Source organism: Chelon labrosus (genome assembly GCF_963514085.1).
Source record: "Chelon labrosus genome assembly, chromosome: 14".
In the NCBI taxonomy this organism is placed as follows: Eukaryota; Metazoa; Chordata; class Actinopteri; order Mugiliformes; family Mugilidae; genus Chelon; species Chelon labrosus.
Window position 1 is genome coordinate 13224727 of NC_140347.1, and position 17550 is coordinate 13242276.

The window sequence follows — 17550 nt, forward strand, 5'->3', positions numbered from 1 at the left end:
CATAATCACACTGAACAACTCGAACATTAATGAAAACTAATGTGAACTGTGCAATAAACCTTTGTACAATAATTTTAATGTGCAATACATCCGTGCAGTAATTTCATGTCTCATATAATCTCAATTTCATATGTGCAAATGTGCAATATACTTTCTCACAAATGAGTGCAATGACTTCAAGTGATGTGCAATAACCTGACTTCCTTTTATGTGTGAATGGGGTTGTTACGTCATCTTAGTGTTTATAGTTTTGTACGTAATTTTTCTTTTTATTTATTTTTATACTTCTACGGCACCTAAAGGGGACCTCAGATCACCTTAATTTCGTTGTACCTACATCTCAAAACCACACCTATGCAGCTATAGGGGGAAGGAAAAATACAAGAAGGACCAGTACTGCAGCTGTAAGGCAGACAGGTAGGTACTAGCAGTCTCACTGTAAAGGTTTCAGTGGTATCTTTTTGTTGTTATAAAACTTAATTATTACTGCTATATATATATTTTTTCATTCAGGATCAAACACAATAACTTTAGAAATTAACCAGCTTGTTGATATCTGTAGATAATTATTTTAAATAAAATGCTTGATTAAAGTATTTGAAATCACATTTATTTTTTGTTCTTTTTCCAGATCGTTTCTGTTGAGGGAGCATGGCTGAATACAAGATACAGGTGACCACAGGGGACCTGAAATATGCAGGGACAATGGACCACATATATGTCACCTTGTTTGGAACAGAAGGGCAGAGTGAGCGGACTGAGTTGGACAACTTTGGCAGAGACTTTGTAACTGGAACAGTAAGTTGAATTCAATCATATGGTGCTTCTCAACACCGACGTGTTAGGGTACTGTTTGTCTCTAAGCCAAAGTATTGATGAATTGATTTGACTTACAAACAGCCAGTGCGTGAATTTCTCCACCTCACAGACAGGGACCTACACCATCAAAAGCAGTTTGTCTCTGGGGAAACTTCTCCTGATCAAGGTGGAAAAAGATCCCTTCCTTATTTTCCCAGAAGATGAGTGGTACTGCTCCAAAATAGTGGTGACCACTCCAGAAGGAGATGTCATTCTGTTCCCCTGTTACAGATGGATCTCCAGGGGAGAACTGGTGGAGCTGAGAGGAGGGAGAGGTCAGCCTCAGATTTACCAAATGATTACGGATTTTGATCATTTTTAGTGTCTGTGATTTAAATTTGACTGTCGTTATTCACCTCTCAGCTGTGAAGGTTTTTGAAGAGGACCATCCCCTCCTGATTGACCACCGGCAAAATGAGCTTACGTTTAAAAAGAGCTCGTACCAGTAAGTTGTCATGTGTGCAGTGTGCACCTACATCTGCTATATGTCTCAGAACCTTATGTGGACAAAGCTTCATGTGATTTACCCTTTTCTATTTTAGATGGGTGATCGCTGATGAAAGAATATCACACAAAGTTCATTTCAATCAAATCTCTGAGCTGCCAGCTGAACTTCGCTTCTCCATGTCCAAATCTGATGAGGTAGAATATTCAAAAAGAAACATGTGAGTCAGAAATCCATGCATTATCTGTGCCTTACATGCAAGTCAAAGGGGTATTCTGAAATATTAATGTCAGTACGTGTATGTTCTTGTCTGCATTTTTTGTTTCAGTGGCATTGAACTGTTGTTCAAGGGGCTGGCTGGATCTGTGAAACAATGGGACAATTTTGAAGAAATGAAAGAAATCTTCTGCTCCAAAAAGACTACAATGTCAGGTAGAAAACATCACCTCAGTGAAAATATTATTGTTTCATTGTTTCAAAAAAAAAAAAAAAAAAGCTGACAGCACATCAGCAGCTGGGACAATCAAATTTAAAGGACTACTTGAAATAAATCACTTGATCACATGAATCATAAAAAATATTCTTAGCAAAATGTTACTCTGTTTTATTGAATGTTATATTACAGTGTCGGGGGGAAAAAAATCCATCTCAGTGACAATCTTTGTTTTGAAACAGAAACTGTCTGCACGTTAGCAGCTGCCAATGGAGAATGCTGACTAACCAGGTCTACGTGTTCTCTAAAAAAACAATCACATGAATAATGAACACTATTCTTAGGAAAAGATTAGTTGAACCTGAATTTATACAAATAAAATATAATGAGAAATAAAAAATATATGGAGAAAGGCATAGTAATTAAAGGTTTTGAGCAAAATAGTGGATTTGTATGAATCGAAAGAGTACTGAAAACTCCTATTTACTCAAGTAAATAGTACTGTTATTGTAAAATAAAAAATAAAAATCAATAAATCAGTCTACTCTGGTTTAACTTCAAACTACTCATTCTGAACACTACTTTTTTGTAGTGTACGACAGGTCAAATGACTCCATTAAGCAGTTCATTAGGTTTCTGTGTCTTTCTGTGCTCCAACTTTTCAAACACGTGATGCAGTGAGTGCTCTGCAGCCACAAAAGGGATAGTCAAAGCAGCAGAAAGCTGTGGATACCTCAGTGAAAGCAGAAGGTCCTATGTGAACGTAGAGGAGAACATTTTGGCATTTTGAATTCAGGCAGACCTGGCATGCATCTGCTGGCCAGGCAACATTATGGGTATGTTTGACTTGAGTAATTGTCTCATCAGATGAAGCATTAAAAATCAACCAGGCAGTTACAACCTTAATATTTACCACAAGCTGATAATGCTAATCTTAATCATGACCCTCACAATGATACCACCCTTAATTTTATTGCACTGTGTATTGTTGATACTCAAACATCCTCCACCACATTTGTTCTCTTATTTACATTAACTTAATTTATTTATTCTTTTACTTTTGCTTTTACTTAAAATGTACCACCTGAGATAAACAATGTTCAAGTCAAAGTACATTAGTTATATTTAAAAATGTTCAAGAAAGGGTAAATGCGAATTGATTTGTGCGCATTATGGGCAAGGAATTTCAAAAGGAACTGGAATTTCTTTTTAAATCCACAACAGATTAGAAGCAGCTTAACAAAGGGAAACTAAATCTGACTTGACATACTGTTTGACAACTTATATCTTCCAGAGTACGTTGCAGAGCACTGGAAGGAAGATGACTTTTTTGGATACCAGTATCTTAATGCAACAAACCCCAATGTGATCGAGCGCTGCTCAGAACTTCCCAAAAACTTCCCAGTCACAGAGGAGATGGTGAAGCCATTCCTGAAAGAGGGAAGCTCCCTGAAGAAGGAAATGGAGGTGTGAAGGAGAAGTGGCTTTAGATTGGGGCAATATGTAGTTTTATATTTTATAGTATATTTCTATAGCAGTAAAGAGACTCTGAATTTTGTCAGTTGTTCCATATATTTTATAAATTTGATCAATTATCTCTTGATATCATAGTATCTTTCTGTCCTCTACAGAAAGGCAACATATTCCTCCGTGACCAGAGGATAATGGATGGAATACCCACAAGGAAGTTGGAGGATGGTGATTCTCTGCACAGCACCGCTGGTTTCTGCTTGTTTTACATGAACCCAGAGAACAAACTGATGCCAATTGCAATCCAGGTATTTCACTTACGCAGCAAATAACTCTGACATTATGGGCTCTATTTTCATCTAAGAACACAAGCATCAGTAGTCTCTACTGAAGCATTTCCTTTACCTGGGTGAGTCTCTTTACTCTTCACTGAATTCAGCTGGTCTCTCGTCTATCTACAATCTTTAACACAAATAATGTGGCACAACGTCAAGGTATATGTGTTTAGTTTATTAGCCATATAGCATATTATTATTAGTTCTGCACCAGCTGTGCTACTCTGTAGCAAGACAACATACTGTCTTGAAACATATTTCATGGTAATTTGTTAGCCTCAACAAATGTTATGTAGCAACACTAAAATGTCCAGATCCACAAATGATAAAAACGAATACCTGCATCAAGTTCTCTTGAAAATTATACAGAAGAAAACTCCAAAGACATCAGACTTCAAACCTCTTAGCACAGATCAAAGTACACCATTTTAAAATACAAACATATATCTTTTATTCCAGCTACATCAACAGCCTTCAGAGCAGAACCCCATCTTTCTGCCCAGTGACCTGGAGACAGACTGGCTGCTAGCCAAGCTGTTTTTTAAGAGTTCAGATATGATGGAATATGAGGCGGTCCATCACCTCTTGAACACTCACTTTCTGGCTGAACCCTTTGCTGTCGCTACTCTCCGCTGCTTTCCTGTGATTCATCCTCTCTACAAGGTATAACACAAGTTGATTTGATCTACTTGCTCACACTTGCTTTTATAACAGGCCAGTTTGTTGATGCTAGCATTAAACGTTGTTGGTTTGTTTTGTAAGATGCCATATTATGTGATGTTACGTTTAGCTCTTGTATCTTTAAGTTTCCCCTATAAAAGCACAGTCTTCCTGATTGGTCAGCTGACCCACTCTGTTGTTTTTCGTGGTGAACCACAAAGAGCGTGTTTGACAAACTAGCCCCTAGTCAGGGATTATGAGAACGTGATGTCTTGTCTGTACAGCTGCTGATCCCACACTTCCGTTACACTCTGCACATCAACATCGTGGGCCGCCCAGAACTTTTTGGGCCTGAAGGAACTTTAACAATGGTATGGCTCTTAAACATGTTTCTGGAAATTCACAAGGCATTACTAAGTTTTAGATTATTTGTAAGAGAGAAAAAAAAACTCTAAGAAAAACGTTTTGTACTATTATATAATAGAGCTCACTTGGGTATGATGGGCTGATGGAGCTCATGAGACGGGCTCTCTCTGAGATGACCTACAGCTCCCTCTGTCTGCCAGACAACATTACTGCACGAGGACTGGAGTCAGTCCCCAACTTCTACTACAGAGATGATGGACTGAAGCTGTGGAACATCATCAACAGGTCATCATTAAATCACTGTTGAGCTCAGTGAAAAATCTTGTACTGGACTGCATGAATGCTGATTATTTAATCAATTAACACAATGATAACAATCTGTTGCTACACAACAAATTTTATGTAGGTTTTTTGGACAGAATACCAATTTAAACGGTTTTATCTTTGTCAGCTTTGTGAAGAACATAGTGGAGTACTATTATCCCTCAGACAACGATGTGCGTAAAGACACAGAGCTTCAGGAATGGATCAGTGAGATATTCACACATGGCTTCTTAGGAAACGAACACTCAGGTAAATTACAAATATTATTTGTAAAAACACAAGAGTAGTACTATGGGCATGTGCTGCCAAAGATTGACTCTGTGATCTTCATGCTGCCAACAGGGATACCAGCATGCTTTAATACTGTGGAGGAACTGATCAAGTTCATCACCATGGTGATATTCAGAGTGACAGTTCAACATGCTGCAGTCAATAATGGACAGGTGGGTGGGTTATCATTATTTTTGTCATAGTACCTTTATGTAACATCAAGTAAGGATCTACAGTCTCCAGGTTGCAAAACTGAGCCAATTGCAATTCCTTGAATGGCCACTCGGGGTTGGCTCTTGGTTTACAAAAGGACAGGGTTTTATGTTCCTAAGGACCCTTGAAGGAACATAAGGAAATAGTGTATGTTGAATATGGGAGTCACTGCAATTTTTCCAAAATGCTGTTTTGAATGTGTTGAAGCCTCAAGATGCACTTTTTGGGAAGACCAGTAAAAAGTGCATTACAATAGGAATCTGTATTGCTGGGCTAGGAATGGTCTTAGATCACTGAGTATGCCTGTGAGAACAGTCTCTGTGCTATAATAATCACTGGAACCTGAGTGGATTTCTCTACAATATTATTAACACATGAAAAGTGGATTCTATAGCACAAAATATGCTTGAATAAAAGCATATGAGTTCTGGTGTGGGCCTATAATTGCTCATAATTCCACTGTCGACATCGACTGTTTTTGACTACCATTAGCATTTTAGATTAAACTAGTGCAGTGCCCGTCGGAAGTATGTATTCCTATAGTGGGAGCCTACAGGTGCTGTGTATGAGGATTAGTGGAAATATTAGAGCGGAGAAAACCTATTTTACCGATATATTTTACATTTCTTATCCAAACAACGTCAAACTTAGCAGTGCACATCTTCGTGCCCGTAGCGAGACACCTGCCCAGTTTCAAATCAATCGGGCCAACGGTTCGCGAGATATGCGTGCCGCAGACAGACAGACACACAGACGCTTCTTGATTTATAGATAGATTTATAGATAGATATGCAAGCCTACTGAAAAGCTCTAGTTTCAAATAATTAATTTATAATTTCAGGACAGACTTTGAGATGGTATTGAACACATTATCAGATGACAGGTAGCTCAGAGATACCATCTCACAATTTGTTGTGGTTGAGATACTAGTAAGGCAGGGGTTGCCAGCAGTTTTAGATATGCAAGCTCATGCCTGTGAATTTATTAATAAAGAAAGTTCTCAAATCCCCAAATTTAGACTTGGAAGGTTGTTCCTACATCAAGTGTATAGGACCTTTAACAGATGAAATACAACAGAAGTTGCATTTCTAATGTACGAGCTGTTTTATACAATGGCTTGATACATGAATAAAAGTCATACATAATTACAGAAGCTTCTTTTCTCATCTAGTTTGAATACAACTCCTGGATTCCCAACGGTACACTGCTACTGCACAAACCTCCTCCAACCACTAAGGGGCAGTCAACCATGGAGACCATTGTGGAGACTCTCCCAAATATTGGAGAGACAGTCAAGATTGCAGGAATGCTTTGGTTGCTTTCAGACACGTACGCAGATGTGGTAAGTTTAATGTACTACTCATCTTTTAAAGTGCTCTGAAAAATTGTATATCACATAACAACATGTCAATTAATGTTTTGTCTTTGCAGGTTTACTTGGGTGCGTACCCTGAAGAACGATTTGATGAGCCTGCCCCAAAGCAGATGATTAAGGAATTCCAAGCAGAGCTGTCCTACCTGAGTGAAGCAATTACAGCAAGAAACTCCCAGCTTGAAGTGCCCTACACATACCTGAACCCTACTCAGATAGAGAACAGCATCGCTATTTAAGAAATTCAGAGGGAGTCACCAGTTGAGTGTATCAATGTATTTCTCAACACCTGCTGTACATGGAGGGGGTTCATTTATTACATCCAATAGTTGTGATGTTAGAGAGAGAGGTACTGCATGCTGGGATATTTAAGCTCTACCTATTTAGATATTATTATTATTTCAGATAGCGAACAGCATCGCTATTTAAAAAAGTCTCATGGACTCAGCTGTTGATTGTATCAATGTATTTTGTTTGGAGGGGGGATCATTTATTACATTTAATATTTGTGGTGTTAGACACAGTTAGTGAGGTGCTGCATGCTGGGATATTTTAGCTCTATCATGATGAGTGAGTCTGTGGAATTGTAACTTGAGTGTGTTGGGAAAAAAAAAACACAGGAATGAGAAGCTTCGTTGATGATCACGATTAGTTTAATTGAAAGCTTTCTAAGAGTGTATTTTACAGCTAGTGATTATGTTGTTTTAGATGTCTGAGCATGAGCATTTAAGTATAATGAATTCTGAAAGAAGGGCTACTATATAAATGTATCTGATTTAAATAATCGGGGGTAAAATAAGTGTAATAAAGTATAGATTTTAATTGGTCAGGTTTCCAACTGGCATATAGTTTTACCATTTTGTCTATCTTAACTCTGACTTAGCATGAAGCAGCCACGGTTTACACATTTTGAGAAATGTGGCTTAAGAAATAAAACGCTCCTTTTATTCTACTATGGATCGATTACGGGCCCGTTCTACACTGTTCATTAACAGAGCTCATATTACACCTGCAGAAGCCTCATCATACATTGGTTTGAAAGTTTTGGAAACAGTGATGGGTGAGTGGTTGCTTTATAAACTATAGTACTTACCGTAGAGACATAAGTATTGGTTTATCCATTTTATAAACCATAGTATTTACTGTAGAGACATAAGTATTGGTTTACCTGTTTTATAAACTATGGTACTTACCGTAGAGACATAAGTATTGGTTTACCTGATTTATAAACTATAGTACTTACCGTAGAGACATAAGTATTGGTTTACCTGATTTATAAACTATAGTACTTACCGTAGAGACATAAGTATTGGTTTACCTGATTTATAAACTATAGTACTTACCGTAGAGACAAAAGTATTGGGCCCAAATGATGAAAATACTAAATTAGCATTACAAATGTCTGGCCATCAGAATTTCACTTAAGCACAGAAATGAAATGTTAACATAATACATACTTTGACAATCAAATGGTTAATGAACAGTTATGATCCCTGGAATGGATATATCTATATAAGCAATTATATAATAATAATCCTTAATTATTTAGCACTTTACTGAGCAGTGCAGCAAACTGAAACTCACACAGAAATCATTTTAAAAAATGAAATGACATTGCTGCGTTAATACTAATGCAATAAGTAATAAAACAATAAATAATGTAATAAGTATTTCGGAGAGGTCAATACACAACTAGATGTCAGTGCATTTTATAGTGTTAGTCACGGCCGATAGATTTGCAAACTGGAGGCAGAAGGTCCAAGATAAAACCAGTGGAGAAAGCCACAAAGAATGGAGATGCCGGGGATTGAACCCGGGGCCTCATACATGCAAAGCATGCGCTCTACCACTGAGCTACATCCCCTTCATAAACACAGGGAACCACGAGCTTGTAGACTAGCGCCTGTGTAGGTCATGAGTTTGGTTTGTCTGCACAGTGGTGTGTCTCCCTGGAAGAGGACCCACTCCTTGTGTAGATATCAAGGGCTCATTCAAAGCACAAAATAAAAACAAAGAACGGTTGTGTTCCTCTCAATGTTAAGAACACTTCAGCTAGCAATAGTGAAAACATCAGATCATAGCTTAGTTTTTTCAATAAGCCATGTTCGGTTTGCTGAACTGTTGTGATTTATCCTGTTTCAGCACATTATACTGATACAGTGCACAGTAATTCTGACAAAGTGAGACCTCATTCTCTCCAACCTATCTTTGCTGCAAAGTGCACGCTTCAAAACAAGACCTGACTATTTTTAGACAACGCCGTACAGTCCATGGGTCACACACATTTAATAGCGAATATTTAGGCTCTAATAACCCTAACGCACCATGCTACACCTTTGACAACACATCACTCAAGTCAATAATGTTATTCAGATTCGGCGTCATCCTCACGCCGGACTCTTCGGACGTAGAGGTGTTTGTTTTGGGTTCGCGTGAGGAAATGGGCCACTGGGACCCGGACCGAGCGGTGCCGATGAAAGCTTCGCAGAAGCTCCCGTCGCCGGACGAACCGAGCCTGTGGATCGGCGACGTGCAGCTGTCCGAGCCGTTCAGAGACACGCTGTGGTTCAAATTCGTGCAAAGACTCAGAGGGTCTTACATCTGGGAAGGTACACGTTTTTATCATGTGCATCTGATTGAGACACACGGGTCTGCTTTAGGTACGTCACACAGATTTAATGCTGCTCCCGTTGAAGAGATGTTTCAAGGAAAAATAACTCCGCCATGTTTGGTTTATATTGTGTAATGCATCATTATGGCCGCATGGTGGCGGTAAAGTGACATTTATCATTTACTTAAGGCTCAGTGGCGACATGGCTTTGATTGTACATGCACCTGAATGGCAGGTAAAACCCTTCATTTGTAATTACCAACAGAAAAGTATAAAACACATATGAAATATCAAACGTAAAGAGCTTTGTTTACAGCGTTATCACTTACATTATGTCACTGGATTTGTAAAATTATTCAATTAATATTTATATCCATCATCTGCACTATTTACACTGTACACATATCCCTACTTTCCTCCAACCGTCTAAAGACATACTCATTAGGTTCACTGGTGATCTATAAATTGGTTGTTGTGTGCATGTGAGTGTGAATGGTTGTCTGTCTCTCTGTGTTAGCCCTGCTATAGATTGGTAACCTGTCCAGGGTGTACTCCGCCTCACGCCCAATGACAGCTGGGATAGGCTCCAGCCCCCCCATGACCCTTCACAGGAACAAGCGTGAAGGGTCAGAGACAGAGACTGTGTCTCAAATGGCGTACTTTCGTCAGTACACTTCAATATCATGCACTATGAGCACTATGCACTTACGTCCGTAGAGCGTAATTTTCAAAAAGGTAGTATCGTCTCAAATCGGGTGCTACGCCTATACTTACCGGAAATGACGAATGACTAACGCCGTATTTTGATTTTGACCGCGAGTGTATATCGAGCAGCAATTTAATAGTACTACGTGTAAAACAGCAATATAGATAATTTTCATTAAATGTCATATTATAACTTACATCTGTATGGACCTGTAAGACTGCTCCACCACCGCTTCCAAATCGATGCCGCCAATATCAGCCGCCATTATCGCAAGTTTGAATTGGGTTGATAGTCCTCCCCCTTCCGCTTCGTAGCCAAGATGGCTACCGTTTAGGGTGAAAAGTGTCCAGCGTTCCAAACTCAGCTTTTTGACCGTTATGAGTACACCATCCGGGTACTTGCAGCGCACTTCGTCTCATTGAAATTTTCAGTGTGAACGCCCTCAGGTACTCAAATTAAGTATTGTAAGTGCAGAAGTACGCGATTTGAGACAGACCCAGAGAGACAGACAACAACACTCACACCTATGGCAAATTTAGAACAACGGTCAGAGGACGCTGGAGTACCCGGAGAGAACCCATGCAGACACAGGGAGAACATGGAAATGAAGAAAGAAGGGCCCCAGTCGGCCAGTGGATTCGAAACCCAGAACCTTCTTGCTGTGTTTTTAGTTCTTCTGCATTTGAATATGTATATTTGCTCCTTTATTTCTTCATGAAATAATCTCAAAAGTCCTTACGACTTAACTAACCTGCAGAAAACTTGTCTTCATTGAGACCAGGGAGCGGTCCGAGCCACGACCGATGCTGCTCGTATGACGAGAGGAACATGGTGGATGGAGTGTACTGCCACCCGATCGGCCACTGGATAGAAGAAACAGGACACACGGATGAGATGAGACACACCACCAACTTTTACTTCAGTGTGGCTGGTCAGAAAGCCATGCATTTCTCCAGGTAACTAACTGAGCGCTATACAAGCAATATCTGCATGGTGCGGGGCGGTTGTATCATGGGAATGCTGTGGGTGTCTGAAGTAAGAAAGTTATTTTAGAAAGTCACGATGCCAGTAAGTTAGCAGAATGACTTTAAAAGGAGGGAGGCATGCTGTAGGTAGCGGTATATGGAAAATGAGTCCAACAGTCTGGGGCGTACTTTGAAACATAACATCTTGTTAAATTGTGAGCTCGTGTCTTTATACTAAACAAAAATTGTTAACCCTTCAAATGAGCTTCATCTTTACTGTTCAGACATGACTGTGGAATAGATCAGCAGATGCTCGGCAAGTAAGCAAGTCTCCAAAATATTCTCTTGTGGGATTTTTTTTGTGATTGCCAGTTATTTGGACTTTAATTTATTCTGTAATCCATGTCTGCAATTTCCACATTGCCAAAGTACTCTTGTTGTTGCCTGTAGAAAATACAAACCAGCCATAATGAAATGTGATGCTTGTTGAAGGTTTTCAGCATAATAATACTAAAAAAAATAATAATTAGGTCCTCTGGGGCCAATTAATTTCCATGCCGAAGTGTGATTGGTTATTTTGCTAAAGGATTATGTTGCCTTTATTTAACAGAGGAGTACGACTTCTCTGGATATTGTGGTTATGCATCATGTGCCCTAACCATAAAGCCACCATATGCCCAAGTGTGAATGTCTCTTGCACTGGCTTTAGGACTACATCAGCATTTCTCCTCTTAACTTAGTTTTCAAATACAACTTGTCTTTGCATTATCTATGTTGTCCTTAAAAAGTTGCGTTTTTGCGTTGTTCTAGTAAATCTGTCAGATAAAATGCTTCTTCAGTTTTAGTACTGGCACACTGCCCGTTCTTGAAAGCTGCCCACTTCCCTCTTACAGAAGACCATCTTATATGCCTTTTAACTCCTTTGTTTTTTAACCTTGCCGTCCTTCGTTTAGTTCTTAATTGCTTTCCGTCACTTGAAAAATGAATGTTCTTTCAAGCAGTAGACCACTAACAGTTGTATCGTCACCTCATCAACCTTGCAGGTGATCCCAACTGAAAGGAAGAAGGCAGTGTTCATAATTCACTTTTATTTGCAAGGCAACGCATAGTTACAGGCTCAGATCGTTAACGGTTATTCCTTGGAATTAGTTGGCTTCAAAATCCTCCCGTTATTCATGCGTTAAAGGTCAAACGGTTGCATTAAAATCAGCGTTATGTTTCAGTCAAAATAAACGTTTATCTAAACTTTTATCGCAGAACTTTAATCCTTTCCCTATAGTTTTGTCATTTGTCACTCTCTGGGATGTATTCTGCACAATTTGAGACCTTTAAAGCCTTTCCAAAAGCCTACACTCCTCTCTTGAACACATGATTCAGATTCTTGTTGTAGTAGCAATGAATATTTGGCCAGAATTCGTGGGGTATTAGTATCTGCTGAGTCCACCACTCTGTAAATTTTTTGTCACTTTATAAGCTCTCTCCATGCCACTGCATTTTGTGAAAGTGAAAAGACACATCTTCTTGTCACATTACTATAGTTCAACATAAAAGTGATCTGCTGTACAGAACTTCCTGATCAATATTTTATGCATATAAAAATCACATCATCTTTTAGTAGTTTTGAATCACCGCCAATATTTGGGTTGAACAGACTATGAAACACTAAATCACACCAGTTGTCGTGTCAGAATATCTTCTCATGTTACTCATCTCCTTTTCAGGCTGTAGCTCCAGTCCGAAAAATAAATTGGACCAGTTTGATGTTAATTAATATAGCAGCCCATTAAAAACTATTATTTCTGGCTTCTTCTTGTCATTTGCTGCTTTGTTAGATTCAGCCCCGGTGAACACAATTCAAAGTTATAATCTGATGTTCAAGTCTGAATAAAATCTACATATCGGAGTTAAACAGATAAAGCCAAATGGACACACACAGTGTCAAGCACTAAATCATCCTAAGGCATAAGGAAGGCAAAGACCAAGGGCCATGGTATACCAGGCACAGCAGAAATTAGCCCCAGGACCTCTTGAGGAAATTAGCACATAACTTGCATAAGAATTAGCAGGCTGGTCTGGTGCCATCAGGTTTTTAATTTGTGTCCAACGACCTTACAAGACTTATGTCAAGGACCTGTGTTCGGTAGGAAACGGTGCCTTTGTATCTTGCCTATTAATAGCTTTTTAAATTAGTCTCTCAGACCTTGCATCCATGCAGCCCCAAGTATCACACACACACACTCTGCAGTGACTCATAAGATTCAAAGAGACTTTTACTCACTTTCCAACAGGTACCTCATCTGTCACAGTCATATTTAGAGGAGAACAAGCCTAAGGGTTGTGCAGCAGTTTTTGTAGTGACTTTTTGTCATTTTCATTTCAACAAGTTGAGATGTTTTTTTCCAGCTTGTGTCAACAGATAAAGTCTAAGTGGAACAAATAAAGATTAGAGGCAAAACATGCATTCTTTCAATAACTCCGTCCACATATATATAAATTTGCTCATCGCTTTGTAGCTGACTGTGGGTCGCTAGTGGACATTCGTAGATCTGGTTGCCTTGCTAACCCTCTGATATATTTCCAACCCCGATTGTTTCCAAGTGAAACAAGCAGATCACAACCACGTTGCTAGGTTCAGGACAGATCTAGCTCTTCTTGCAATCACTCTATTTAAAAACAGTCAACGCTGTTGCTGTTCTATCTGGTTTCACTTGTGCTGCTTGTAAAATCAACTGTCGCTCCCATGGATTGATACCTCAAAGTTCAGAGTACTTTAAATTGGCAACTGCACATTTCCCGTCACCAAAGGCTCTTTCATCCATCGTAACAACAACAACTCACTGACTTTCATTACAATTCTATGTTGCGAGTGTCTTTGTGAGTGTAAAGTGCATTTGTTCAGTTATATATTCACTTTACATATTGATACTGACTTTTTTATGTAAAAAAAACAACATCTGGCAATTTGAGACCAGACCACTGATGTGCCACATCATGGATGAACAGACTCTGTCTTTTTCCTTTTACGGATCACCTCCTTTGGTTGTTGACTTTGTGCATACTAATTAACATAAATGGAGAATAGTATATAGAGATAAGGAAGAAAATTAGATGGACAGCAGGTGAATAAAACATCATAGTGAGAGAGAAGGAGGCAGCTAAGAGGAACATAGATGAAATCTTTGGCTCATTAGTAACCTGCTATGGTAAACTTTGGTCTGATATGTCTGTAAGACGATTACATTTTGCTCAGGAATAACTGGTAATTATGTGGTCATACATATTTCACTGTTCAGCAGCCTCTTTCATTACTCATTTCATTTGATCACTTTCATCCGATATCATAGCTACATTTAAGTCACAACAGATCTTCATATTTCTTTATCTTGTATCCCCGCTTTGCATCCTTTGTCTTTATCTAAACATTACTCTTAAAAAGCAGATTCATTCTGATCCTGGCTGACCTAGAACCATAAGAAAAATGTGCAGCATGCTGTAGCCTACAAATACAATATGAAATAAATAAATGACTAATGCAGCCCTGTTTATTGACCCCAGGGTGCTGCCGCGCATTTGGCTGGGCAGCTGCCCTCGACAGGTGGAACACGTGACGATAAAGATGAAGCACGAATTGGGCATTACTGCGGTGATGAACTTCCAGACAGAGTGGGATGTGGTGAACAACTCGCATGGCTGCAGGCGCAACCCCGGGGAAGCCATGACTCCAGAGACCATGATGCATTTATACAAAGACTGTGGCCTCGCGTATGTGTGGATACCCACACCTGACATGAGCACTGAGGGTAAGGTGCATTTTGTTCTCATTCAAGAATGATAATTAATTAAGTCTTTTTCCAGTGATATAGCTTATTCCTTTGTGATGTAGATCGCCAACTATTACAACACAATAATGACCTATGCCACTGAATTAGGAGTCAATCCCACATACACCTTCTATGGTCTCTCACCGGAGCAATGGATGGGTATAAATCCAAAGCTGAAATACTCCCCAGAGGACAGAAAAAGGAATAACTGCTCGGTGTGTGTTAGAAAACAAAGAGCTCAGAGGAAGATATGAATTAGATAAACACGAAATCTTTAGATACTTTCAACTAAGGGACTATAAAAAGGAGATCAAGTCACTCTCTGTAATTTGAAGCTGTTTATTTCTATTGTAGAGCAATGGAGTATATGCAGTACTCTTGTTTTTACTTATGCTGTTTTTTTTTTGTTTTTTTTTCTGTGAAAAAAAAGACAAATAAAGAGTTTAAAAAAAAAAAAAAAAAAAGGAGATCAAGTCGGATTCTTCCGTGTAAGTGAATGATGTAATCCAAGTCATAGTCAAAGCATATCAGGAAAGTAACGTAAGAATAATCTCGTCATTATATCAAGGATTGAATTCTAACAACAAACATTTGACTAAATACATTGGAGTGAAATGGGAGGAAGAACTTAATATAGAAATTTCAGATGAGGAGTGGCAAGATACAACACTCATCCACCAATTCACCAATTTGGAGGGAGTTTGCATGGAAGAATCAGAAATGTTGGCGGGGATGTGGATCTTTTAATGTGGACCACTCACATTTTTTGGAAATGTCAAAAAAAAACAAACTGTATTTTGGGAAATGGTATGTAAGTAGCTACAACAAATACTAGGATATGGAGTGCCTAAGACCTGTTCGGTGCTTTATTTACGTAAATTCTCAGAAGAGACTGACATCAATCGTGATGGTTACTTGATCAAAATACTGTTGCTGGCAGGCAAGAAAACCATCACGAGGAACTGGGGAAAGGAAACACCACAGACGAAAGATCAACGGATAACAATTGTGGATGAAATCTTTTTAATGGAAAAACTGACACACATACTAAGGCTTAAGGAAGAGCAACTGGACAGAAAATGGGAGAAATGGACCCTATACAAGACTCAAAATGATAATAATAATAATAATAATGGATGGATATCCCAATCTGCAAGACTGTAAAAATATTATGCACTTCCCAGGCAGCTTCTGTTTAGTTTGTTTGTATTTGTTCTGTTGTTGCAATAATCTGTTAATAAAGATCTAAGTGATAAAAAAAAAAAGAAATACTCCCTAGCAAGTGCACTATTTACCTTTGATTCAAAATAAACCTTTTTTCTAATCTTAGTATTGTTGAGGATGAATTCCATTTTATATTTAACTGCCTTTGTACAATTATCTGAGGAATTATCTGTATGTATAAGATCCAGTTGAAGAATCCCAATTTGTTGTGGTTGTCTGACGCAAATATGTTGAGTTGGTACAATATAACAAGGCATTTCTGTTACGTAAACTATTTTGAAAGGTTAGAATTTCTGTACATAGTTTGTGATGTGGGCATCCAGGTTATTGAGTCTTGTGACCCCCGTATGGGCAAGATGCTCAGATAAATAATTTGAGTAATGTTTGTTTGAAAACTTCAGTGCACAACTAAATCAGCAGCATGAGAGCATTCCTGAAGCTATGAAGCAAAACATTAAAATCAAACTGAGTTCAAATTAATGGGCTTGGATCTGAATGCCTTTTTTTAATCACGATGCGCGTTTTCGTTTTCCCCTGCAGGTCGGATCAGGATGCTTCCTCAGGCTGTATTCTTGCTTCATGGTCTCCTGGAAAATGGCCACACTGTCTATGTTCACTGCAACGCTGGAGTGGGCAGGTCCACGGCAGCTGTGTGTGGCCTGCTCATGTACGTCCTCGGCTGGACCATGAGGAAGGTCCAGTACTTTGTTGCAGCAAGGAGGCCGGCGGTGTACATAGATGAGGAAGCCTTAGTACATGCTCAGGCAGACTTCATACAGAAGTTTGGCCAGCTGCGATCGTCCATATGTTACTCAGAGACCTTGTACTGAGGTCTCCAAATAGACTTATGGGTCTAAATATAATCGAAAATTATAAAACTAAAAACATACTGTACAGTCGGAGAGAATCATGTCAGAAGATGAAGTGAGACGTAAGTAAAGGGAGTGTTATTGTACTTAAATTTAATGTATGTAAACGTCCCACTTCAGCTGAGGGACTTTTGAAATGTGGTTGATCCCCAAGTACCTGGAGAGAGCTCTGCTGGCTGCCAGCATAGATGTTGCAAGCAATTAATCTTACTCTGATGTGTTAGCTTTTAACTCTCGGGCATTTAGCACACACACTTGTAAATTGTGCACTTGGAGTCAGCTGAGGATAACGTTTAGTTTTCAGCATACTGTACGTCCACAGCGGGTGTTTGGAAAGACCTTTTCTGTTAGCCTTTTTGTAGTAATCAATAAATAGAGTTGACATTTAAAGGTAAGAATGAAAGGGACATGCCGGGAATCAAATAAAGGAATAAAAACAAAGTAAAGGATTATTCCACAGTTTCTATTGTATGATTGTATAAATTTAAAGAGCCCCTTTTTAATTTCACAAGGCCATTTGTTTTGTATTGGAGAGGTAATGCTGCTGACACTCCTCGCCCAAAGCTACAAATCAATTCTTAAAACAATTATATTAACAAAGTCTGTCC

At 38.9% G+C, this 17550-nt stretch overlaps 2 protein-coding genes across 3 annotated transcripts; both read left to right on the forward strand.

Annotated features, from left to right (window-relative positions):
- The first annotated feature begins 638 nt into the window (after positions 1 to 638).
- On the forward strand, positions 639 to 7557 carry LOC311499186 (hydroperoxide isomerase ALOXE3-like). 2 transcript variants are annotated; one of them, XM_084560072.1, is made up of 14 exons: positions 639 to 798; positions 905 to 1133; positions 1222 to 1303; positions 1401 to 1523; positions 1632 to 1735; positions 3031 to 3203; positions 3368 to 3514; positions 4001 to 4204; positions 4486 to 4572; positions 4686 to 4852; positions 5019 to 5140; positions 5234 to 5334; positions 6546 to 6716; positions 6806 to 7557. In XM_084560072.1, exons 1-14 carry the CDS (start codon positions 652 to 654, stop codon positions 6983 to 6985), a joined length of 2037 nt encoding a protein of 678 aa, XP_084416198.1. In that variant the 5' UTR covers positions 639 to 651; the 3' UTR covers positions 6986 to 7557. The 2 variants fall into 2 exon arrangements, with proteins under 2 accessions (XP_084416198.1, XP_084416199.1); XM_084560073.1 differs by having other exon boundaries at positions 929 to 1133.
- Positions 7558 to 9108: 1551 nt separating this feature from the next.
- Positions 9109 to 17364, forward strand: epm2a (EPM2A glucan phosphatase, laforin; the record flags this gene model as incomplete). The annotated part of the gene is made up of 4 exons (XM_084560015.1): positions 9109 to 9355; positions 10845 to 11019; positions 14584 to 14828; positions 16614 to 17364. 4 exons carry the CDS (start codon positions 9109 to 9111, stop codon positions 16901 to 16903), a joined length of 957 nt encoding a protein of 318 aa, XP_084416141.1. The 3' UTR covers positions 16904 to 17364.
- Positions 17365 to 17550: the final 186 nt, after the last annotated feature.

Coding starts and splice junctions, on each gene's coding strand:
- LOC311499186 (XM_084560072.1), top strand. CDS start 652: ATGGCTGAATACAAGATACAGGTGACCACAGGGGACCTGAAATATGCA. Junction 1,134..1,221: donor GGAGCTGAGAGGAGGGAGAG/GTCAGCCTCAGA, acceptor TTCACCTCTCAG/CTGTGAAGGTTTTTGAAGAG. Junction 1,524..1,631: donor GAATATTCAAAAAGAAACAT/GTGAGTCAGAAA, acceptor TTTTTGTTTCAG/TGGCATTGAACTGTTGTTCA.